General features: G+C 40.8%; 1 protein-coding gene across 1 annotated transcript; it reads left to right on the forward strand.

The window, feature by feature from the left end:
• LOC137294966 (E3 ubiquitin-protein ligase MIB2-like) lies at positions 1-25101 on the forward strand. Its single transcript, XM_067826198.1, has 19 exons — positions 1-49; positions 2438-2655; positions 2924-3095; positions 3682-3788; positions 4227-4463; positions 6134-6258; positions 6533-6652; positions 7206-7310; positions 8413-8578; positions 9114-9268; positions 9816-9964; positions 10378-10534; positions 11522-11676; positions 11937-12069; positions 15397-15499; positions 18760-18851; positions 20034-20197; positions 21543-21793; positions 22692-25101. The coding sequence occupies exons 2-19, from the start codon at positions 2454-2456 to the stop codon at positions 22727-22729; spliced, it is 2631 nt and encodes an 876-aa protein (XP_067682299.1). The 5' UTR covers positions 1-49; positions 2438-2453; the 3' UTR covers positions 22730-25101.
• The last annotated feature ends 2283 nt before the right edge of the window (positions 25102-27384 follow it).

Below are 27384 nucleotides of genomic sequence, written 5' to 3' on the forward strand. Positions count from 1 at the left end.
ACGTGTTGCACTTTGTCACAAGTCAGTTTAGACGACCTGATAGACGGAGGTAGGTAATTATACAATCATGATATCGACACAAGCTTGATATAATTCGTGTAAAGTCGTCTCACATCGACATGTTGATTATGAAGGTTGACATGTAGGTGTGGTATTAGGGAGAACACTATTAAAGCAGGAAGTATTGCTGAATGTGTTCAATGTTTACCCTGTGTGAGAATCCTTTTCACACTCTATGCAACGGGCTTATGTTCATGCTGAAGCCAAGGTGACCCATTTGTATGGTTGTCTGCAACATGTAAACTCATCGGCCCTTGTCTAGGGCACATGGTATGTAGTCGTGACCTCAAGGTGCACGTTAAGGTGTTGCCGGTGAATTATGTTGTGTACAGATGTTATTTATAAATAAGTGTTATTTATATCTATGGTATAACGTTTTAGTAATCATTCCAGAGAGAGCTAGGCAGTAGGGAAAATAATGTGGTTCAGGGATCGTGAGACAAACTACTATGATACGGACAGAAGTGGAATCTGACGTCACGGGGGTGTGAGAGTGTTGAAAGAGTCATGATTTTGAAGCTGAGAGTGTTTAAAAACTGACTGTCCTAATGTTTGGGTGAGATAGTCTAGATACTTACAGTCATTATTTTAAGGGTGAGGGAGAGTTAGAAACTGAGTGCCGTTATATTTGGGTGAGATAGTCTAGAAACCTACAGTCGTTATACTGAGGGCGAGGGAGAGTGTACAAACTGATTGTCGATATATATGTTTGGGTGAGGTAGTCTACTAGTAACTTACAGTCGATATTTTGAGGGTGAGAGTGAGGGAGAGAGTGTAGAGAATTATTGTCGTCATATTTGGGTGTGATGGTCTAGAAACACATTTTTCGTTATTTGAGATGTGAGAACATGTACAAAGTATTGTAGTTATTTGGTGTATGAGCGGTTCTAAAAACCAATTCTTGCCGTTTTGTGATTGTGAGAGCGTACAAACTGATTGCTGTTATGTTTCGGTGGTATAGGATTGTAGACAGTGATTGTAGGTATTTTGAGTTTGAGAGAGTGTAGAAACCGAATGTCGTTGTGTTAGGAAAGGGTGAGGAAACTTGCAAATGCAAAGTTATTTTAAATTTGAGACTCGGTGCTAAAGGGAATATCTGAAAACTGACTATTGTTGTTTCGTATGCGATAGAGCTGAGGAAGCGTCAAAACGAAAGTAGCTTCTCTCAGGCTTTTGTGTCACGTCTAAATTTAGAACATGAAAAGTTATTCAAACTATACATAGGCATTACACACTCTTACATCAGCTATTTTAATATCAAGTCTTTGAAGGGCATTTAGAATTGAAATACATAAGAATGAAATTTTTGTTATTGATTTCAACTTCTTTATTATGAGAACACAACGTTTCGGAGTTAATGCTTACGAAACGTTGTGTTCTCTTAATAAAGAAGTTGATATCCATAAAATTCTTCATTCTTATTTTAATATCGGCCCGTTCGAAGAATTCCGAATACAGACACTGTCCCTATTCTGAGTTCAGATAGTGTGTAACTGGCTGGGTACAACTGAATCAGTAGCAACCGAGAGACATGGATGATGTACTTTGTGTTAAGGATGTGGGTAGAAATTCATCTCAAATTCCTCCAACGTTCCCATTGAGACATTGTGTGAAGGCCCACAGGAGAACGTTTGTTTGTTTGTTCTTCAGCGCCGCACCCAGCAAAAAGAGTATTCGGCAACTTGATGTCATTACCATAGACTTTCAAGTTAGTGTACCATAAATCATTTTCACGACGTGTGTTTATGATAGATCTTTGTAAGCTTTGACAAGCAGATTTGAAATCATCTCTGTTCTGCGCACAGTTCAATATTTCGACCAGTATTTAACTAATGGCATCACATTTATCAACTAACGTATGGTTCCACAATGCACGATCCCATAGGCAGCCATGATAAAGGAGTTCACGACACCGTATATATATATGGTGATTATATTGTTGCCATTGGATAAATAAGCAACGGAAAATTAAACAGAAATAACGTGTTTGTAGTTAAGATCATTCCTCACAAATCATGAAGATTGTTTAGGCTACACTAAATTAAGTCTGTGGAAATTATGTCATGCTGCCGAATACATTTTGCACGACTCTGTGTATGGCGGGGACAAGCTCACGAAATGACTTACTCCATCCCAAGTACTAAATGCCCATTTTTCTCGAGCCAGTGACAGGCTCTGGGAGAGAAGTCTGTTTTGCTACCAGGATCACAGCACCACTGACACACAGGGTCGTAAACAAATCAGTAAAGTTGGTGACAATTCACTTTCTCTTAAAACCTCCGGGTGTTCGAGAAGGAAGCTCTTCGTTGGTCCTAGTCGCTGTCTTGACTTTAGCAACATCTAGTACCGATGGTGATAACGTTGATGTTTCTTTAAGGACGATAACTATCAACATGGAGATCGGGACACGGGTACTCCGTGGGCCTGACTGGACAGGCGGTGACATTGACGGAGGTGAAGGACACCTAGGAACTGTTGTCAATGTACTAGGGGAGACAACCTGTGAAGTGCTATGGGACAATGGAAAACAGAGTACATGTCGTTCGGGAGCACAAGGGAAACATGACTTGCTTGTGTTCGACACTGGCCCTACAGGTGCGTGTTTTTAAAGTAAAGACTCGTTAACTAGAAGTGCTCGAGAAATCCGTGTTTCGAGATAAGTGAAGCGCTGATTGTCTTGGCGGGATACTGGTGGTTTCATTGTTTTAAACCAAGTACAGAGGTAACAGGTACAACACACCACGGTTTACAATATGTTTGTCAAAAAATATCCCTCGACGGTATGTGCTAATGCTAACTTACAGTGAATTGAGGCGTATCGAATACTTATACCGAATTATGCGTGTCTGTATGTCTTTTTCAGGACTGCAGCATACGGGTATTCTTTGTAACGGATGTGACGTATTTGGAATAGCAGGAGCACGTTGGACATGCAGCACGTGCAAGACGTGCAATCTGTGCAGTGTGTGCTATGGGAACGCTGAACATGACATCTCCCATGAGTTTATTAGATACGACACGCCAGGATGCGAAGGGTAATATTCTATGATTATTCACATATGGCCGGTTTGTTGTTGAACGCCGCACCTAGCATTATTCTACCTAAACTGCTGTCTGTAAATAATCAAGACTAGACAATCCAGTGATCAACAACATGAGCGTGGATCCAAGCAGTTGGGATCATGAGGAGAACACGCCTCAACCAAGTCAGCGAACCTGACAAGCTATTAGCTTACGATAAGAATGGGTTGCTGAAGATTAATTCCAACCAGGCTATTCACGGATCTATTCACATATGTACTGTATTCCTCAAAATCAACATTTAAATGACCATGAGACAATATATGAAAGTGCTGCAAAGTGCAGCACGTCCTCCTCTCATGTGGAAGGTGATGAGGTTTTTTAACTATGAGGTGTTTGGTTTTTTTTAAACAGAACCAATATTTTAGGTTCATGGTTTACCAGGTCGTTTCAATGGGTTTCGGAATATACAGGACAACTGCTCAAAACGGTATTGCCATATGCCAACACCACGACCACACTGACCTTTCACGTCTATTATGTAGTAGTATCAGTGACGCACCACACCCACAATGTCCCTTCTCTTGTTTTATGTTGTAGTGTCTCGGTTCCACCACGGAGAAAGAGTGTTCGATTACAAGCTATGGGCTTATTTCCAAATGCAAGAGTTACTCGAGGAAGCCAATGGTCATCGAAGGATGAAGATGGTGAACTGCACATCTATATATATATCTATATATGTTGCAATTCCAACCAGCCAGGACAGATTTACTGTAGTAAAAAAAGATCAATTGCTCTTCAATTTCTTTTCTGTAATGTATCATAATTCCAATAGATATTCATAAAGATTATAGCTGAATTTCCATGAAATATCCACTCATATTGCACTTGATGAAGTGAACACAAATTGTTGCGAAAGAATTAAAAAACTGAACCCTTATACAAATCTTGAGTGATCTGTTCTGTTCCTTTATGAACATTTGTTTTTGCATTTTTGCATGTTACGAGATTTAAAATTAAATAACGACCAAGATGTTGCTGGTTTGTTGGTAATAATTCCAAGAGCTGATTCTGAAGCCATAAACCGTTCTGAAGCTTAAAATCATAATTACAATCGTAAGTTTAATACAACTGTGACGTTGCAGGTGGGAGAGACTGTGAAGGTGAAGTGAAGGCTGTTGAGGACCACCCAAGTGGAACCTCGTTCAGGAGTATGGTAAAAGTCGTGTGGGATTGCGGAAACACTGGGTCGTATCGAGCTGGCGACGAGGGTAAGGTGGAGGTCAAGTTCGTCACAGAGCATCCGGGAACGTTTTACTACAGGGATCATTTAGGAGTGTTCACCGGGTCAGGAGATTCAGCGAAACATGGTGCAAAACATGGTATATACCTTTGTTGAATTTCATTTAAAATCAATACCTACCCCTAACACATGAAACATTTAACACATGCAGGAACCTCATTATTTCAAACCGATGTAGACACAGGTCCTCAGTAACCCATGCTTGTCATAAGACGCGACTAACAGGATCGGGTGGTCAGGCACGCTGACTCGGTTGACACATCGCATCCCAATTGTGTAGTTCGATGCTCATGATGTTCATCACTGGATCGTCTTCAAACTATCATTTACAGACCGCCGTCATATATATCTGGAATATTGCTGAGTGCGAAGTTAAACAACAACAAATCCAATCCAATTTAAACATAAACATACATAAAGATTATAGACGGACGCAGACACAACCAATAGTTGAGTAGGACGATGGGGTAGCCATTTCATTGGTTGGTAACGCCGATGGCCTAGGCTGGATTCCCAAAACGTTAATTTGTGACATTGATAAAGACACAGTTAAATTCAATCAGTCACATCACATGACTCACTTATCCGTCAATAACCATGCAGTATGGATGACAGGCTATAAAATCCATTATCTTACCGCACACATAAATGTCGTTTTCCGACTAGCTAAGCGATGTTCTATTATTTTCAATGTACCCACTTTACAAGCGAGGTTCATTGCAATATACCTCGCGTTAAGTTGCAACTCATACGCTACTTCGAATAACATTGAATCACGCATTGTGCACGGAAATTACGCGAATGCAAATGGATGGAAGGGGGATAACTCTAAATTTGTTTTTCTTGCTTCGTCTCCAAAGTCTTACGATGGCTACGAAACAGTCTTAAGTAAACTTACTCTCGGTGTATTTCGTTACACTCCACCACTGAGTCTAACAAAACCTAGTAGAAGGTCGCGTCAGGTAACCTTTGATTGACAAATGGCCGACCAATCAAACGCGAGACGGTTAAATAGATTTAACCAGTCAGACAACGGCTACTATTTAGGGATCGGAGGGACTTTCAAAATTATCAGGACACTGACACAGATCTCCCCACAAACAAAAATCCGCATATGACACAGTTGTGCGTACGCCGTCTGCATCAGCCGGAAGTGAGCGTACGCTAAATAGCATTCGGAATCGTTCGGGTACGAACCTTTTCGAGATAAAAAGTTCTGAAGGTATGTGCGAATGTCCACTTTCGCGATTTGGTAACCTGCGTTCTGATTGGTCAGTCTCAAAGGTTACCTGACGCGACGTTCTACTAGGTTTTGTTAGACTCAGTAGTGGAGTGTAACGAAAAGTACTGAGGATAAGTTTACTTAGACTGGGCTACGAAAAGATTTGTCTCGTATTCCAATAAATTAAAATTTTGACAAAACGTTCAAATGTAGTCCCTGTGCATAGGAAGAAGGGGGATTACACCGCGGCAATTTTACTTAGACAATATTTTGGGGGAAAACAGCAAGATGCAAGATTGGAATAGTTTGATTCACACAGGTTGGCTGAGGTGTACGTCCGATACTCATGCTCCAAACAGTTCAAGATGAACATTGAGGTGTTCGGTAAGATTAATACCTTGTCCTTGGGTCTCTCGGTGCCCATGGGTCGATGAACCCTCGAGGGTACACCAAACCATGTCCCTCTCGTGACCAGTGAACGACTTATAATGTACATATAGCCAGCACCAGTGCCTTTCTGATTTTAGCACCACGACAGTCCGTCTCCACAGCCAGGTTATCCCAGGGTGACCGTGTGTGTATACGTGTGTCCAAAGAGGAACTACAACAGCTACAACAGAACATAAATGAGTGGAATCCCGAAATTGTCCACGTATGTAAATATTTTCCTAATGACCGTATTTTTTCAAAATTAGTAAATAACGCTTTTCTAAAAGTACAATCAATGGATAGATATTGTCACACTGAGTCTATCCATAATTTTAGTTAATTGAAGAGTTTATTATACAAATGTTAAAAAGCCATAGGTGAGATGTTAGATACTACCGATAATAACCGTGTTCATGCTGTACTAATAGGCGTGTTCATGCTGCAGTAATAGCCGTGTTCATGCTGTACTAATAGCCGTGTTCATGCTGTACATATAGTGTTTGCCGATGTTTGGAACTGTCAAGGGCTACAAGAAGACGGGCCGAGTGGAGGTAACCTTCTACTGGCATTTCATCGAAGGAGGAACTCACATCGTAAACGAAAAGGCGTTGAAAAAAGTAACGTATATAATCGGTGTAGGACACATGATAGACTGGGCCAAGGTTTTCGAAGCTCTCTTATCGCTAAGATAGTCGTAAGGTTATGTTAATGTATCGCACTTACGACTATCTCAGCTCTAAGGGAACTTCGAAAATCTGGGCCCTGTTCTTAAACTCATTTTAAATTAATCATTTACTTACTTGTAACTCGGCACTAAGACACACTTCGGTTACTACCCGTTCAGATCAGGGTTAGAAATGGCCTTCAGTAGCCCATGCTTGTCGTAAGAGGCGACTAACGGGACCGAATGGTCAGGTTCGCTGACTTGGCTGACAAGTCATCGTATTCCAGCTGTGCAGGACGATTCGCCTGAAGTAGATAAGTGGATTATCTGGTCCATACTCAATTACATACTTACCCCCGTCATTTAGCTGGAATATTGCTGAGTGCGGCCTTCAGTAACTCCCAACCCAGCAATCACTTCGCTACTGGGACAATTTCTGACAGTATGAGAGCTCATATGATGCTATTCAAAGCTGATTTGGACCCTACTCATCTTTATTTTCACAGATCGATACTTTCAAAGTTGGCGACAGCGTGCGGATCATAGCAGACGAAAATGAAATGAAACGATATCAGTTTGCCCATGGTGGATATAGTCCCATTATGATACGGGTAGGTAAATATGTTAAATTTATATCGTCATTAAGGGTACAACTGTAAAATGTATTCAAGCCTTCGTAGCTTCTGTTATATTGAACATCCTTTCAAAATTAAGCTGCAGTTACCGTGTTGTTAAAATCCGAATACCATACCAGATTAAAATCCAGAACCGTTGGCGTGTGAAAAGGCCGATACGTTAGCTTGTGTGAGGAACATAAAGTTAGAAACTGATTCGGGATTCGGGATTCGGGATTCGGGATTCGGGATTCGAATCCCGAATCTGAATATTTTGTTCAGATTCGGAGTTATGAAAAACAGTGTCAATATACATTATCTCACCCCTTCTAAGGTACTAGGGGCCGCTACTAAACCTGGATATTGTGAAAACATAAACGCCCAAACCTACATTTTCCCCACATTTCAGCCTCAACTTTGATTTTTCTTCATATTCGGGTTTCGACATTTTTTTTACATCAGATTTGGGATTCGAATCCAGAATCCAGAATCCAGAATCCGTTTCTAACTTCATGTTCCTGCTTGTGTGTGTATGGTTGGTTGGTAGGTTTGTCGTTTAACGCCGTATTCAGCAATATGTCAGCTGTATGGCGGCGATCTGTAAATAATCGAGACAATTATCGTTATGACAATCCAGTGATCAGCAGAATGAGCACTGATTTACGCATTTGGGAAACGATGATATATGTAAACCAAGTCAGTTCGCCTGACTACCCGATCAGTCGGCTCTTTCGACAAGTATCGGTTACTGAAGGCCAATTTTATCCCGGATCTTCACTTGTCTGTGGTTGAAATGACTGGTAGTAAATCAGCAGTGTCCTTTCCCAGGGGACTAATTCTAACCCGAATTTTTACGGATATAAGAGTTAGGTGACCGAAATGGGACATTGTTTTCTCGATTAGATTACATCCGCGAGAAACCACAGGGCAATAACACGGGACGAGAAGCGATACTTTCTAGCACTGTTACATACTCTTTAGGTTTCTCGTCTCGTGTTATCGTTTTCCTCGCAGCGTCGAGGTCATCAAATGTGTTATTTGCCCAAGAGAAAACGTAACTAAAAAACTAAAGTCATTTCATAATTTTCATCTCATTCAGACAATGGGCAAGGTCGGAAAGGTCCTTGAGGTCAATATAGTCGGTGATGTGGTGGTCAGTTTCGGCAGGCTTCTGGCTCTGTTCCACCCTGCGTGCTGCGGTCTTGTCCATCAACAGCCAGAGGACCGCCTCGACGACCCGATTCCAGCCCACAACACACTGGGAGGTTACTATATGAAGTCTCAAGACACGTATACGTTTCTCCGTATATCAGTGCAGTGCTCACTTTCCTTGTTCGCTGCTAATATATTGTTATTTCTTTTCTAACTGGTATATTTTTAATGAATGATGTTTGCCTTTGCAAAAACAGTCCAGAAAATTAGTTGGTGCTGTGGGTTTTCTTGAGATTTGGAGTCTTAAAGATTCCTTGGTCAGCCAAGATTATTAACATTGGAGTCTATGGGGAAATTTTCAAAATTTCTAGTATTGAACTGTTTCCAAATTGAAACATGTTAATGACAACATGTAACTAACGGGATCTGGTGGTCAGCCTCGCAGACGTGGTTGACACATGTCATCGGTTCCCAATTGCGCAGATCGATGCTCATGCTGTTGATCACTGGATTGTCTGATCCAGACTCCATTACATTGTATTTACAGACTGTCGCCATATAGCTGGAATATTACTGGGTGCGGCCTAAACCTTACCTCACTCACTCAGTGTAATTCGTTATGGTGAAACGGCTGCACAATGGTTTCAGGGCACCTCCTCCTTGACGTGTTCATGCCAACCATCGTGGACGGCAGGCTCACGACAGACGAAGACCTGATTGAAAAGGCAAACGGGATGTTTGATGCCTTTTCCAAGCACAATTTCAGCCTCTTCATGATGATCTTTAAGTTGGATGCAAGACTGGTAAGTACAGGCCAGCACAGATGAGGCAAGAGATGAGCTAAGTTACGATTCATGTGAGTCAAGGGCAAAATTAAGTGTTTTTCATTTACAATCTTTGTGTGAGAAAATACCAATAACTAATTTCATCCAATACCGTAATTCTTGTACCAGACACCAGAGCCTAGATTTTCGAAGCTCCCTTAGTGCTAAGATAGTCGTAAGTTAATGTTAATGAATGGTATTTATGACTATCTTAGGGCTAAGAGAGCGTCGAAAATCTATGTCCAGATATCTAATCCGCTCCGCTCTGTAATTAATCCTCGATGTAAGCTCTGTCCACAGCTGAAGCTGTGTTAATACAGTTAGCAAACTTGGCTGAGGTTTCATTATGATTCATGTTACTGTCAGTAAAGGACTTAAGTTACATTGTTTGGCGTTCTGCTGATAAAAGTCAACAAATACGTGCAGTTACCTTTAATCCTTATAAAACCACAGTTGGCATGGTGGTGATCATCTGTATGTGGTCACCCATTACTGTCTACATTCATTGTTCTTTCCTTTCAAATAGAAAAACATAATTCATAATGGAATAACGCCCCTGATACTGGCCTGTTCCGTCGGAGTTGTCGACGTCGTGAAACAGTTGCTGGATGAAGGAGTGGACATCAACCAGCCGGATTTGAGACTTCAGACGCCCTTGCTACACGCCCTTTTTAGGTGATACTATCAGATATGTTCAATTAATGTCGAATTTAAACTTTTAAAACGTATGCGTTTTCAGTGCTGGTGTCATTTAGTATTTAATAAAATGCGGGTTTTTTTTGTTTCGATCAAACGGGGCAGATGGCGCGAGGTGATTGATTGCTTGGTTCATTAGTTGTTTGTTGATTGAGCGAGTGAGTGAGTGAATGAAGAGGAGTGGAGCGTGAGGGGTTTTTTTGTAAATTTTGTGTATTAGTTTTAGTTCTGATTTTAGTTTTAGTTTTTGTTTTTTAAGCGAGGTAGAGAGATGAGCTTCATATACTGTGGCCCATGTGGGGAATAAAATCCTGGTCTTCGGCTGTAACCACTGGAATGCCTAACGCCCAAGATAAAGTTTAAGATATTAAATGAAACACTTACTGCTGCAGGGAAAAAGATGATGTTCTCGAGATGCTGTTGGTGCGAGGCTGCGACGTGAACAAGGCGGGCCAGCAAGGCATCACTCCGTTACATCTGAGTGTCATAAATGACAGGGCAGAATATGTCAGACTTCTCATAAAGAAGAAAGCAGATGTCAACATTCGGGTAAACTGAAATACAAGTCTATCTCATTCACATGACGAAAGGACACTCCCGATTTGCAACTAGTTCCTTTATCATAGACCCGTAAAGATCTGATCTTCAGTAGATCGAAGATCTTGCTTATCGAAAGAAACGACAACTCGGCTGATGCAAATTTGTAAACCAGTGTTTATGATGCTCGTCACTGGATTGTCTTAACCGGACTCGATTTATAAACAGCCATCATATAACTGAACTATTTCCTGAATACATCGTTAAACAACAAACAAATAGCATTTAGTAAAGTACCGTAATTCATCCCAAATACCCGTTCTTGTAATCGTTCTCCTCCGATGATGTCAACCCCATAGTAATCCCAACACAATCATCTTCCATGACCAAACTGGCATCTATGGTGTAGTAATCCTTAACAGTCATGTACAATATGGACACATGTTTAAACCCAGCAAGGATTAAGATCAGCATCAAAGTCACTTACTGGTCATTGACTTTTCAGATCCTTCTATGGCTGACCAAACAAATGCACATCGGTGCACCAAGAAGTGCAGATACCGTAATTGTCCGAAAATACGCCCTTCATGTCAAATAGCCTGCAAAGTGCTCAAATAGCTAAACTGTATCAATCACAAAGATACAAAGATAAATTTGACGTTAGTGACGATCTTGAAACATCCACGCTTGAGGTAAAACCCACTTTTTAGCCTCATTACAAAAGGTTACCAGCTACACGTATGCCTAATGTCGTTGGAAAAATATTCAATATTCAATTGGATACATTCTTAACCATCTATTCCAGATCAGATCGTTGACCCTCGTGACAATTAGAGTAAACTATGTGGGTGCCTCTGTACAAAGTGATCTTAGCGCTAAGGTGACAGTAAGTCCTATACTTAAACATAAGATAGTCTTAGCGCTAAGACTGTTTAGTACAGCGGCACCCTGACTGATTCATTTGCCTCTGTGAATGTATGCTATCTATCTTTGTTCAAGGACCAGAGTGGAAACACGCCCATTCACGTTGCGTTAGCAAAGGGCAAAAAAACCCTGGTGTCCATCATGCTCGAAGCTGAACACATTGATCACAGAGTATGCAACAGAGGCAACTTCAACATCCTACAGCTGGCATCATTGCTTGGAAACGCTGAGTAGGTTGATCCTAATTGCTGTTCTAAACATCTATATAAGTTTGACCTCCTAGCGCCTTCTGCAGCGTTTGTTGAATACTTTCTAGTCAGCTGAGAGTGAAATTGTGTGCATACTGATAGTCACCAGGGCTCAACTGCACAAAGCGATCTCAGCGCTACAATGATTGTAACCTTTTACACGTGTCATATTTTCACAGGATTATTGGGTCAGTTTGCAACGTTTGTCAAACACAGTGCCTTATTGTCTTGTTGTATTGCAGACTTCTCAAAGAAGTGATGGCTGTGACGCCACTCGACGTGGTTGACATTGGCATGGTGGACACGCAGTTCACAGCGTTGCATATTGCTGCTAACAATGGGTTTACCGACTGTGCCAGAATTCTCATCGAAAAGGTAGTATAATATTTGTAAATAGAGATGCCACGGAGTAGGTCTTGCATTCAGTCTCTCCCTTAAAGGTCACATGCAACGTAAAACACAACTTTGCAGATTCTGGTACCTTTCGGTATGCACTTATCGAAAGAAATCATAAAAAATGCCACTTCAGCCTATAAAGTTTGAAAAAAACGCGATGAAAAAAAAGCCCGCGAAATCGGAGTTCAAACGTTTCAATAAATTCCCCCCAGCGTAGGGGGGGGGGGAACTGGTTTCAACAGCTGTGCTGCGCTACGTCAATTACGCATGCGCAGTGAATAGGTTCGCGGAGCTTGAAACAGTATGCATGCCGAGCGTCTGAGGTCGTGAGCAGTAGTCTAATCTTGGTTGTGTACACAAACAAGTAAATAATCTACTCGTTACGTAAAAAAAAACATGTTGATTGTGGTAAGCAGTCTCTGTCACACAGAAAGCTCAGTGTCTGGTTTATTCACACCTATATGTCTGCCTGCCTGTCTGCTAAAGACAACATGCAGTACACAGCTTCAATCACTGACCACGTGCAATTTGAACTTAATACCTATCAGACTATACGACATAAAGAAAATAAGTTGATTTATGACTTGTGCACCCGAGTCCCGTCTCTACCACATTATGTAATTAGGCACGTGTGATACACATGACATGTTTTTATGTCTGTGGGTTGCAAACAAACTACATTCACATTTTTCGGATGACTGGATCTGACGGAAACTGGTGCAAACTCTTGTCAGTTTCAAGTCCTCCTTTGTACTTGGACGAATGACAGATTCCAACCATGCAGTAGTTTACCATCTCTACTGAGATGAGTTTTGATTGGATCGAGCGCAAATTCAGAGAACATATATTTTCAAAACCCAACACCTCTATAGGCCCTATACATTCTTCATGGATAACGACTTCTTTTAGTGTGTATGATTTTGTTTGACAACAGTATATGAATCCATACTGAAAAGACGCATCAAGTACACAAAAGAAGTTGTTATCCATAAAGAATCTTACTTTCTTGTGACTCGGTATGCTTCTAAAATGCCCTTCAAACAGATCATCTGTCTGTGAATACAATGAAGCCTCAGCATATCAGCAAATGAAACAGCCAATCGGAAGCCGTCGTTACACATGAGTGCACATCCACCCGCTATGACTGGATTCGGTCTCCCGAGGGCTTCGTTTCGGGGGAAGTAAGCCCAAGTACAAAATATTGCACTTTTGAATCGCGATTGTACGCTTATAATTTTCTTTATTTGTGTTTTTTAAAGCAGCAGTGTATATTATATGTCATGAATAAGTGATAAATGTGTTTTAATTACGTTTGATGTTTTGGTTGCATGTGACCTTTAAGCAATTTAACTAGCCGGTTAATATCTGCAAATCCATGTATGTTGCAAATGCAATCCCACAAATGGACGGTAGATACAGATAAATGATACTAATGCGTATAATACAGCATGTGTATAATACCCAATATGATTTAGAAAGTAAAACATCTAAGGCTGTTCACAGAAAGATGAATACGTGGTGAATGTAGGCTGAATTAAAGAGATGAGGTTTTACACCCTTCTTAATAATGTTGATCTGAGTGTTGCCATGTTGATGGAAGATCTTTCCGCAATGTTGCTGCAGTCTTGGTGAAGCATCTGTCAGCAAACATTACAGTTCTTGTTTTGAGCACAGTGATCAGAGATGGAGATTGTGATTGAGGAGATCGACCTTACTTGTCAGGGATGATTTGCTCCTTGAGATGCTTTGGATCAGTGTTATGCAAAGGAATTGTACACGTACATCAAGGTCTTGAACTGATACCGGAGATGAAATGGCAACCAATGCAAGTTGTTCAGATCGGGTCATGACTGACCCCAAAGATTGATTCACATCATCTCCATCACTATTTTGCCTTTTACGACCGCTTGAGTTCAGATTTAACGGATAATCTGAGCTGGGTGTTCAAATGTTTTTTTTTTACAAGGGCAAAATTTCTAGCAATATAGTCATGCATTGATTTTGTAGTAAAGGGGGTCGTTTTCTGAAGTCACAAGTTACGGCCCCCTGCTAATGACCATAGCACATTCTTCACAGAGAGATCTCATGGATGTGATAGGTGTCTGTAGTGAGATATTGAGGTATTGCTTGCCGCTCTTGTTGAAGAAATCCAAACACCTGTTGACCGTTGTCAGGTGCAGGGTGGTTTTCAGGAATACGTCGTCCCATAATATCCCAGATACGTTCAACTGGCTCAAGGTCAGGGAACTATGCTGATCAGGGAATTATGCTTACAGTCTCTGGACAGCTATATTGTTTAATGAGTCAGTAACATGGCAACGTCTGGCCTCCAATAGCATTACGAACAGGAATCACAAGGGTTCCGACAATCTTGTCCCTGTAACGACTACCAGTCAGATTGCCTTCACCAAACCTCAGACCATCACCGACCCACCGCTGAACCTGTCACGCTCGCGGAAGTCGGCGTCCAGGACCGTTCACCCCGCCTCCTGACACCACGAGTTCTGCCATTCTTGAACACTAAACTGAAGAGTGATCCATCCTTAAACAAAACTTGAGACCAATTATGACGATATTCCAGCGCATATGGACATGGTACTATGTCAGTCGTGATTCTCTGTGATGTTGGAGAAGAGCTGGTCTCACCGCAGGACGTCTGCTACGAATACAATCAACATGAAGACGGTTCCCGAATTGCCTGTGCACTGACGTTCACGTATGAGGCATGTCGGAGACGTCGTCGAGACGTCAGCGATGAACCTTTCACGCAGAGTCGACAGAACATCGCCCTTGACGTGGATCTTGGTCTGCCGGGTAGATCCTGCACTCTCTCATTTGCCTGAAATCGTTCCCGTTTGCAATAAAGTGTGACTGGGGACCTCTGCATTTCTCTCAAGCTAATCCCTTCTGGATGCCACACGATAGCTCGTGCATGTACTTCAGTGCTCAGCAATCAATGCATCATACTGAAGAAAGAAATGAAGAATGTCAAATTTCTGCAACTCGCGTTTTATACCCCGTGGGCGCCGTTGTTTCTCAAGAATCATGTAATGCACGTGCGTGCATGTTGATGCATTCACTCCACGTTTTCCATGTTTTCATGGAATGACGGGCGCCTAGATGCAACTAGTATCAGATCATAACAGGTTTCAATTACACGTGTTAGTACTTAACATCTGCCTTTAGCGAACAAAAACACCTCTGAACGTTGTTTTGGCGCTTCATTTATTCTTACAGTTCACATTCTTCTTTGAAGTAGCATATTATGCATGTATTATGCTGACAATTGATTTTTTTATGTTTCAGGGCAAGGCGAATGTCAATGCACAAAACACCCAGGGCCTGACGCCTCTCAGCCTGGCCTGCTCCCGGCTCCACGACACCACTGTGGCTCTACTCTTAAGAAAAGGTATACAATGTTCATACCTGCAGTGGCCGTCTGTATACACCCCCTCTGGTCTCTATCGGTAAACCTAGATGATGTTATTAGCATTGCTCCAACTTCCATTTTTCTTTGTGTGATTACGTTTTTATCCCCCCGGCATGCAATGGGATATAGTCGACGCCTCGTCTGTCCGCCTGTCATTTTTCCGGAGCATAACTCAGAAACCGTTCAATATTTTTAGACCAAACTTGATAGATATAGTAATCTCAGCCTATGGTTCATCCTCGATATCTCAAGGGTATACGTTCCGATAAGTCTCCACTTTACCCTGGATGCATCTACGGCTCTGCCCGATAAATTTATTACCTCCCTTTGCTGACTCCGCCTTCTCACAGTAGCCAATCAGCTAGGCCACCGTTATAACTGAGCTTGCCAGTGTCAACAAACGTAGCGGTCGCAACTGCAAAGGTTTGCACGCAGTGCGTCCCAGATTTTAGGGAAATCATACAAACAAATTGACAGGTCCGAAACTTTAAAACAACATATGCAAGAAAGCCTTCTACCTCTTCCAGAGAACCTCTGCATGGTATCTGTTGACAAGTATAATCGGTTAGATAATTCAAAAAATGAAAGTGAGTTGTGATTGGTTCGCTCAACTTCCCAGCGTAGACACCTGACTGGATCAAAAGACAGTCCAGGGAGGTAATAAATTTATCGGGCAGAGCCGTAGATGCGTCCAGGGTATAGTGGAGACTTATCGGAACGTATACCCTGGAGATATCGAGGATGGCTATGGTTGTGCTTTTTGCTATTTACAGATTTTTGGTATTTATATTTTTTCATTTTTCCATGGAACATTTTGGTGTTAGTCTTATGGTGGGGTGGGCTTCGTTTCCGGAGCAGAACTCAAAATCCGTTCAATATTTTTCTGCAAAACTTGGTAGATATATCAATCAGAACCTATAGTGGTGCCTTTTGCTATGTACAGGATCTTGTGATTTATTATGTTCTCGGTTTCCATGGATACGCTTTGGACCTAGGCTCAAAAGTGAGAGGTGTGTTTCGTTTCCGAGCAGAACTCAAAAACTTCTTAATATCTGTCAGTAAAACTTGGTAGATATGTGTGGCAGACCCCAAAGTGGTTCTTTTTGCTATTTACAGGTTTTTGTGATTTATTATTTTCTGTTCCATGGACACGTTTCGGACTTAGTTTCAAAACGAAGGGATGGCCTTTGTTTCCGGAGCACAACTCGAAAACCATTTCATATCTTTCAACATATCTTGGCAGATATATGAGACAGATCTTGAAATGGTGACGTTTGCTGATATATGGCATTTTTATTTTTCATGAATTCCATGGAAACAAATCAAACTTAATCTAACGAAACATCACGCAAGTGGGGGCCGGGGGAGGGGAAGGGGTGGATATGTCATCTTCTGGTGACTCTTGTCTTTTAAATGCTAAACTAATTTTATGTTGGAGACTAAATACTGGCCTTAGATTGTTTAAAAGTAGTTTGTCTCTTTGGCATTAGTCAAAATGCACATTTATAAACACTCGGGATCTATTTATTTCGTTTATTTATTCTCTGTGTATGACATCCGTGGAGATCCTGTCTCTGTGTATGACATCAGTGGAGATCCGGTCTCTGTGTATGACCATGATAACTGGGTTGGGTTGCAGAGTAGGTGTGATTTTAGGAGAAAGAGTAATAACACTTCCCCTTATTATTGAATGACAACCGTTAAAACGAAGTCTTGATTCACATGAAATGCGGTAGTTTCAAACTACCAAATCCTATATATACCCTTTAAAAAAAGTAGGGGAACCTGAACTTTCAATTTGGATAGGAAATGTAAGCGTTGAGAAACGTTTCAACTACAGATATCTTATTAACGCACCACCAATTCCCTCTATTACCACCCCTAAACACAACGCATGATATGCACGTGCACAATGTAGTAGCCCCATACACGTGCATGGGGTCCGGTTCTTGATTTTGACGATTTTTCAAGAAGGTCGAGAAATCACTTAGAACATTAATTTTGACAATCATCTTTCACCACACATTTATAAAGTGTGTGTTTCTAGTCGTTTGTTTTAAAATGAAAATTGTACACATGCACATTACATGCCATACACCAATCATCTTTAAAAAGCGACTACATACCAAATACCTATGGTTGTAAGGAAGTGCAGATGGTGATGCACTGTCAAAACATTCAATATTATCATATCAACATTGATTGACTCCGATTAATCTCCTAAATATTTTTAATCGTAAATAAAAAAACCTTGAAGTTCCTATACTGTTTAAAGAGTATATATACATGCGAACACAGCGTGACTAGCATGGGTACCTGCGTAAATGATAAAAAAGCTTTATCAGCTGTGAAGTTGTCAAATACGTTTGACATTTGCAGTATGTATATACGTGACGTGAATGTCATGTAGAGGTGGAGGCTCATTCCACTTGTAGAAACGTAGTTGTTGGATGGGTGGGACCTAACCCTGGTACAATATACTGTTCTGACAAAAATGAACACATTAAATGTTTTGTTCCTCTGCTCTTTTTATCCCGGGCGGGCTGGGGGCTGGGGGTTGGGGGTTGGGGGTTGGGGAGGGGTCGTTGTGTACCGGTGCTTTGTGGTAGTTTTGGAATTCTGACTGAAGTTTGTCTTTTTACGTTTGACATTTAAATTTGTGGTTGTGCTCTTTTCCGGAGCAGAACATTTGGCACATGGATAGGTATGGGGGTGTGCTGCTGCCTTATGGTAGTTTTAGAAGTTTAGGAAAATATCCATTAAGAGTGTTTTACCATTGCGGGGGTAATGACGACTTTGCCTTTTTGTTAGAAATAAATGCATGTTTTGAATAACTTACAGAAACCTAACCTCACTCCCAGATCAGAGTGTTGCAAGGTCTTAGGCAGAAATGGCCTCTTCAGACCGAGGAAGAAGCATTGCAGAAGCATTGCAGGTTACGGATTCCCGTTTGAAAGTCCATGTTTTCGTATTATAGTGTGGAGAGCGGGACTGTGCAAAGAAAAACAACCGTCCCAGTAAAGAGCCCTGTAGTACATCACGTCAGTCTGAAAGAATCAGACTTTATACCATCCACCCGAACTTGCACGAATCTTCCAGACTAGTAAGCTACGAACCAGGGCCTATATTGTCGAAGCTCTCTTAGCGCTAAGATACGTTAACATGACCTTACGACTGTCTTAGTCTAAGAGAAATTCGAAAATCTAGGACCATGTCTTTTCATCATTATGTTTTCGCAGGTGCTGACGTCCATGTCGCCGACAATGCTGGTGATACGCCGCTTCACTCCACGATCCGTCCATCCATGGAAATGGCTTTCTTTAGGTTTCTGGTAGGGCATTCTATGAACAAGCATCAACTTTATGTTACAGTCGATATTTTTGCACTAACACATATTACAAATACACTTACACCTACAATAGCACAGAATACAAATACGCTAATACCTACAATATATAACACCCATTATACTCACCATAACACCTAATGCAGCTGAGTAACGCCTAATAAATCTACAATAACAAATAATTCACAAACAATAACACCCAGTATGCCTACAGTAACACCTACCATGCCTTCATTAAAACCTGTTATATCGACATTCCTACGATAAAATCTAACAAACGTACGTCACCGCCTAAGAATTCCAACATGTATTAGAGACTGTGTTGGTGTAACAACTTTTTTGGCTATGTAAAACTTCCCAAAATTGAATCATCGCACAGGCGGTCTTTCCCCATCCTCGGTAACTCGAAGGTGTACGTTCCGATAAGTCTCCACTATTCTCTGGATGCATCTGCGGGTCGACCCAATGATTTTATTACCTCCCTTTGCTGGTACCGCATTCTCACAGAAGCAAATCAGCAAAGCCGCCGAATTTGTTTCAGGGGCTGACAATATTGCTGTCACTTCCACCACAGCCTCACTTCCGAGGAAGAAATCGTTATGTTACAAGTTGTGCCATGCAAAACCGTTTTGGTCATCATTTACCACAACTAGTAGTTTTGGTTTTTTAACTCGATGAAAACAAATATAACAAATATAAATATAGCATTTTATGCCTTGGAAGCGAGGTAGGGGTCGAACCATCCATTTTATTTATATACCGCTTGTTTCCACAAAGTTCGCTTCGCACTCAGAAACATACCCCATTTAGCACGAAATGCGGGTGAAAATCTGTGCATTGTGACACCACCACCCGAATCCTGGGAGCAATCTACGGCAACGCAACAATTGGCAAGGCAAGTCTTTGTTGACGCCGAGAAATCAGCAAAATGGCGAGCTTGTTACACACTTTCAACTAACCGAAAACCCTTTCGGTTACGTAACCTGTCTGTGGTGTCCTTGGCGGGCGACAGTGAAGCAGACGACTTTTGGGCAACTTTTTCTGGTATTGATTAATCACAAGTCTTTAAAGAATGAATGTGGTGCTCCGCTTAAGACCAACCACAGTCTTACACAAAAGAGTAGAAATAACAAACGTTAATACGTTCTTTAACACTTCCTGTTTTAGGGGGTTCCGGCCCATGACGACAGCCAGGTGCGCGTCAAGATAGCGTGCCTGTTGTTACAGAGCGGGGCGAGTGTGTACAGAAGAAATGCCCAGGGTAAAACACCCCTTGACTGCAACGAGAACCCTGCTATCAGAACAGCTGTGATGACATTCTCGGAACAGATGTAAATAAGTTTATGATATCTATCATTTGTTGTCTTATTTCATCAGATGTGATTCGTGTTTTGTGTGTTGAAATATATTCGTGAACCGAAACTGTGTACAGTTAAATCCGGTTAGTCTAGAAACATGGTTTTCCGGACGTGATCTGGTTATAGTGAGTACGTTAATATTTAGCAGAATTTCAGCTATATCGTGACGAGAACAAAAGTGGCGGTTATAAAGATGTGTATACTATGTATTATAAAGCCTGTCGTCAAAGGACAATAAAACAACTAGACTATCAAGTTTCAAATTTCGAATTTAGAACTATCATGTGAAGTTAAAACTAACAGCAGAATTCGGAAAATAGGTAATATGAAAAATACAATAGATCGCTATCAGCTGAAGGTAGATCACCATACTAGAGTCCATGGCGACTTACAGTACCTGCATGACCCCTAGTTGGATTTACATTATCCCTTCAGCCACTGGGCATTGCACTGATATTTCGCCATTATAAACAATAAATATTCTATAGTTAAGAGAGTTGTAGAGCTATAAACTGGCTTTGAAGTTGCAGGACTTACGTACCCTCTCAGGAGCACACTGATTTTACAGTACGTGATCCACTTCGAGGATACAATCACGGTTACTAAACACATTTAAGTTATGGTGCGGTTGTACGAAGTGCGGATGTATGTTATTGCTTCTATTTACAGTTAAACCCCGTTAGTTTTTTCAAGCATGGCTTTCCGGACGTTTCGTGTACATGGCCTTAAGATCCATGGCGTACGAAAAAAGACGTTAAACCGGAAACATTTGTGTGAAGGTGAAGGGGGCTACCCCAAATGCAAATACCCATACACAGGGTTACTTACTGAGGATATATGCAATATATGCCGCATTTTCTCAACCTCTGTATTCATTAGCTGCATGTCTACATAAGTATTAATGTGAATCTATTCCTATCATGTACAAATGAAATTAACACAGATACTGACACGAGGATGATGACTGATGGGTAATTAACGTGAGATATACGTGTAGTGCACGTTGCTTTACACAATAATGCAACAACAGTGAAACGGGAGTTTTAAACCACGAACGACGCGAGGTTCCAGAGTTGGACGATTATTTAAACATTCATACATGATGTATATTACTACCAGAAAGAGCTTGAGCTGCAATTTCCCCAGTGTTTAGTATATTCCATCAATATCAGGGCGGGGACAGTTATATGGTGAATTAATATTGCGGAATCAGAGTGAATAAGATGGAACCCAAAGGTGTGACATTGCAATGCTTTAATAACTTATCTGTCATCCATTAAAAGATTCTCTTTTAAAAATATGTACATGTTTATGAAAGGGGACAGTCATCGTCGGCTTCAACAGCAGTATCACCTTCAACATCACCGTCACTGAGCGCATCTGCTCAGCCCGAGACGTCAGAGACAGACGGGCCGACACTACCCCTTCCTTGCTCCAACTGTTTGGCCAGGACAGTGGACATTCGGCTCAAACCGTGTGGTCACAGGTTCCTGTGTAGCGACTGTGTGGCTGCCGTCAAGCAATGTCCCTGTTGTAAACAGGATATTGAGGGCGTGGAGGAATTACAAAGTGAGTCTAAACACATCTGAATGGGTCTTGACAGAACGGATATGTACCCCAGTTGGATTTCAGTTTAACCTTATTTGTGATATTCTGTTTGTGATACTATCATTTGCTTGTTATTTTATGCCGAACTTTTATTTGTCATCAGTGTCTAACAAGTTTTAGTCACGATATGGCTGAAATACTGCTGATGCGGCGACTACTCATTTTAATTCACTCAGTGGACGATAGTCATGATACGAATGCAAACCAGCGAATCCATATTCCTCAACCGGAAACCGAAACCGGTTTGTGTTGCGGTACAGATTCGCGGTCGTCTTCCAGTTCCTGTTGGATAATGATGTGTAATGCAGATAATAAGACTGTAAGGACGTCACTGAGAGTCCATGTTTTATACAGTATTCGGCAGTGCCGTATCACCCCTCCAATACTAGCGTCAAGGAACTGTTTATCCCTACGGAATGGACTCTTCCTGGAGTACCGTTCTGTATTCTGATTTTGGCCAGTGTGCATTTCTGCATACCAAAAGTTACGTTGGTACATGCGCCCAGTACCCGTACCGACAAAGTTATCTTTATGTTAGTAACAGTATCGAACGTCACATGACACACACTAAAGGCATAACTGTAAAGAAGGCACACTGTATAGAATAAGTGAGTGAGTATTGTTTTACGCCGTCTGTAGCAATATTCCAGCACTATCGCGGCTTGAGGGACACCAGACATGGGCTTCACGCTTAATATCCTTGTGGAGAATCGAACCCGGGGCTTCGGCGTGACGAGCGACCGCTATAACCATTCGACTACCCCACCGCTTCTGCTCTTAAGATATGATCCACCACTAATATATGTGCTGTTTTGATAATTGGTTATCATATGATAATCATGTGTATTATGTTATCCAGGTTCGGAACATACAGATCAATCGTGTAAAGTTCAGTGAACTTTCAACTGTGAGGCAGGCCCGACACAGGCAGATACGTCCATTTCAACAGAAGAACAGAAATGTACAAAGCAATAGTCGCTGAAAGCAACAGAGTAGCTGTAATTACAAACTGTGTGGGTTTTTTTAAATCATTACAAGGGGGTTACTTCGAATGAATTTTAAGCAAGCTATCAACCCAGTGCTTAGGACTACACATGATAGTCCTCAGTGTTCCACGTATCATTCTCGTATATCATATGTTACAGATTTGACCCTCATTTATATGGTTTCATATTCAGTAAAAATGAATATAGGTTTTAATATTTAGTACTGTTTATATCCGTGCGTGTCGTATTCCATCGCCGTTATAATATCAGTTTAGTCTGATGCCACCAGAGTTCAGTCCCCGTTATCCATAGACACCAACTATGATATAAAGTCCAACACTTATTGCTTTAATCACTTGGCCGCCTGTGGAGATTGCTGTTCATGCCTTAAGTAATGCAGCAAGTTGCTTTCGCGTGATTACGGCAGATCCGTTTCCTGAGCAGTCATGTATCAAACTAAGACAAGGATGAAATTATATGTACTACTCAATCATTTATTTGAAGCACGCACGTACATACTATGTATTTGATGTATGCATGGACATACACGCAAAGAACTTAGTTTAGCGCCTCTACATACCTCACGATTGAATGAACCCAGATCTGAACCCTTTGAAGCATATCTGGATCATGGTAGGTCATAGTGTGCAACAAAGGGATCCCCCTTTACAGAACCTGACCCAGTGAGAAGCTTCTGTGCACGAGGAATACCGTAGATTGCCCATTCAGAGGATCAGGCGGCTGAGAAGGGGCATAAGGATGATAGTGCTGGCTGCCATACAGTCACATGAAGGTTACACCCGGTAGTCACCTTAAATCGTGTAAGACGCGCAAAATGACATTTGAATGTTCACATTCACCAATAAATTCAGCCTTAACATTCCCTGTCCATACTTGTAAATACATGTTTTTTGTATGAAAATCAGTGGGTTTTCTTAAATGAGCAGTTATTATCATAAAATTAACATGGATTCCAGTCATTGTGTCGATTTGTAAGAGTCAAAATATCATACTAATGTTATTCCACCGTGGTCACCAAGAGACGTTTATGTACGTGTTGCAAACGTAATGCCGAATGACCTGTTAATGTTAGATTGCCACATACGTCGATATCGCTGGTTTATTGATACATAGCTCAGTACCATCACATCTACTCCAAGCTTACTGTGGTGACTACGGACTGACATACGTACTACTATCATCCGTACTTTTCACGTGTTCCTCATCTCCAAACTCAACTTGCAAGAGGATACATGAGTTGAAACAATATATGTTAGTAAACTTGTGTATTTCTTTCTCTAATCTTGTAATATATTTTAGCATTATCTCTTTGTTTTTCTTTGGTAACAATCTTTTGATTAACTCGCTTTAAAAATGTAGATGAAAGAAATTGAGTCAACCTGTCATTTTTTACGTGGACTTGAGTGTGCAGGGATAACAGAATGTTTTTATCTAAATGTCCACAGCAAGTGAGAAACGTAAGATAAGAAAACGTTTCGTCATTATTCACTTCCGGGTGAAACTTTAAATCGGACGGGAGAAGTGGACAAAGCCTGGACATTTAAACTACTTCCATCTGCACGACACTTTCGATTGTCCTCCCTTAACACAGAGCCCTTCACTTCATCCAGTATTTCGTGTTATTGATGCAACAAATGTTTTTGAATATTCATCATGCATGTGATAACTACTAACTCACCCTCTTTACCTATGTGGTTAATTATATGTTTTATCTGCAATTATTTTTTGTGCAGGTAATTAGTATGTGTAAATTTTCCTTATGTTTATTTTGAGGTCGTTTTTATGGTAAAAGATTTTTTCCAAGATAATAAAGTTATATCTTATTCAATCCTATTTGAGCCTTTTCTCCAGCTCTATTATCTCTATAGTACGGTTAAGACGATGCCACTCTTAGCAAAATATCTGTGGGAAATCAATGTCACTCGATGTTGTATGCGACACATATTTTCCTGAAGAGTAATTAACACATACATGTATTCGTTTCTCTGACACGAAATATGTTGTAAAGAACGTTCCGTAATGTAAATGTACCCATCCACCCAAAGCGAGGGGCTGTTACAACAATGGTTAGTGGCTCTTTCAGTAGCATATTAAATTTTGGTATGTTTTAAATAATATTGCTTAGTCCAGTAATGTGTGTCAGCAATTTGTTCAGAATAAGTTTCAATGACATTCAATAAATATGTTACATTTTGTAATGCTCCTTATTGTCATTATAATGTCATCATTCTCATCTCGAAATCAATAAACCATTCAAGAAAACAAGCTGGGTTAATTTTACTTACTGTTATGTCATTCATTGAGATCTGTAGGTCTTCTAATTGGAGAAAGCACTTCACCTCCGACCACGCCACCATGGTACTGTTGCCGACCAAAAACATTTCAAGTATATTGAATGTTATTTAGGAGATAAACATCATGTGTTGGCCAATTTCCGGGTGTTATTGAGTATTTGAAGCACGGGAATATTTCATTTGAAACCTCCGGCTGACGCCGTCGGTTCCAAATGCATTCCCATGCTTCAAATACTCAATAACACCCGGAAATTGGCCAACACATGATGTTTATCGACATTGTAAACACAAAAGTAAACCAAAGGGGTTTTAGTGTCTGCACTCGTTTACATCGAATACGGACACAGCAGTGAAGTGTCATCAGCTGGCCGTTTCAGCTGGTTCTCATGGTAGCATCTGGAGTTGCTCATTTGTGACGTCATTCTAACTTACGTCACAATATGATTTGAATGACGTCACCACTGTTGATGACACAACAAAACAATTGTTTACGTGTCAATACGCGGTGAATAGTCTTTCAGTTTCCGGGAATCTAATACCATTTAATCATGTTTTTCAACCAATCAGATTACAGAACACAGTAACTTTTGGTTTACAATTGGGAGTGAATCTCCTTCTAGAGGGTGGTATACTGAGGGAAATAATTCCGCACCAAAACTGGGGATTATTGTTTCTTGGCTGTTTTTGGGGTCTGATTGATGTTGAATAGATGTATCCAGCCATGTGATGAGTCAGTGTCTGGGACGTTTTGCTTTCATTCACCGTTGAATCGTTAAGGATGGTATAGGTTAACCGAGGAATGTTTGACACAAAACTGCTCAAAATTAGTTTGGATTACAAATTGAACAAACTTAACTCTTAATCAACCACAAAACCGCATAGTAAGACATATGGCAATTATCTTGATTAAAACTTGTTTGAAGTCCATATTGTTGTCTGCCGAGCCAAACTCTGTCTTATGCCTGCTGTTCATAATTGCCATACTAACAGAGTCAGTATCCTAGTTTCGACATTTAATTTTCAGGTTGATGAAAAAACAGGTTTCTAAAGTGTATTATTATAGTAAGAGAAGCTCCTCAGACCAAACATAACATTGCCATGCTAATATCCAATATTGCATCAAGTTGATGTAAAATCCGAGACGGGTACACAATTTTGTAAATGAACTTGAAAAATAGCAAGTTTCCAAATTTTGCCTCAACAAAGAGAATCTGAAACAAATGTTCATCTGTCAGTTTGTAGAATTGCCACCAGGATCATTGTAAAAGAACAGTCACTCTTCCTGTGATTAGTAAACCTTTCTAAGTCAAAATGAGCAAACAGGTGATAATACTGTGCACACAAAGCGTTGGGCCATAAAATCACCAATATCCCCCACAATCGCAAAATACTCTTAATGAATGTGTCTATTGTTATGATTATGTCAAATGTTTTGGCTTGTACATTGCACAGTGGAAGGGGAGTAGGAAGGTTTCTAAGTTCTGCTCCAGTAAAGAGCACTACCACCAAATTCAGTCGAAGCCATACTTGTTGATATGGAAACGCAAAAAACAAAAGTGTTCAGGATTCTGAAAGTACCAAAAGGCACCAAAACACCGCCACACCCACCTATGGGCCAAGTTTGGTGAAGAAATATTGAACGATTTTAAAGTTCAGTTCCGGAAAAGAACACGATCACCACTTTCAGTCGAAACCAAACGTGTTGCCATGGAAACGAAAAAAAATATTCGTAAACCCAAAAGCACCAGTACACTACCAGATCTATCTAAGTGCCAAGTTTGGTGAAGAAATATTGAACGGTTTTTAAGTTCTGCTCCAGAAAAAACCCCAAAATGTCCACGGACGCATCGGAAGAATATATTTTTAAGATGTCAAGCTTCGATAATGGAACCATTAAAAGGACAAAATGTCAAATTTTGATCAATTTCAATGAATAGATGCTTTCAGCATTTCTGTACACATGATTTTGTTTGACAATGTTCAAATCCTTTTACAAAGATTTCGCTGTCCTCACCCAGCTTAACGGCATAAACCTATCATCCTGCTAATACCGATTTGTGTGGGTCTTCCTGTGATAATGCACATTCCCGGATGTACACTTCCCGTGACGGTCTGTTAAGTAGATTCATACGTTTCTGACAGCAACTTAAAGCCCGTAAGTAATACAACAATGGCCAGGGAAGACAGTATCGAATATCTGAAATGCACAATATATGCCCTAAGACGCTAGACAGAAACAATCGGCAAAAAG

Source organism: Haliotis asinina, chromosome 8, assembly GCF_037392515.1.
Source record: "Haliotis asinina isolate JCU_RB_2024 chromosome 8, JCU_Hal_asi_v2, whole genome shotgun sequence".
Taxonomy (NCBI): domain Eukaryota; kingdom Metazoa; phylum Mollusca; class Gastropoda; order Lepetellida; family Haliotidae; genus Haliotis; species Haliotis asinina.

Bases quoted from the DNA above. Each gene is read 5' to 3' on its own strand.
- LOC137294966 (XM_067826198.1), top strand. From the start codon at position 2,454: ATGGAGATCGGGACACGGGTACTCCGTGGGCCTGACTGGACAGGCGGT. The intron at 8,579-9,113 runs GTTACTATATGA...CAATGGTTTCAG, and splicing joins AGCCCACAACACACTGGGAG to GGCACCTCCTCCTTGACGTG. The intron at 9,965-10,377 runs GTGATACTATCA...TTACTGCTGCAG, and splicing joins TTGCTACACGCCCTTTTTAG to GGAAAAAGATGATGTTCTCG.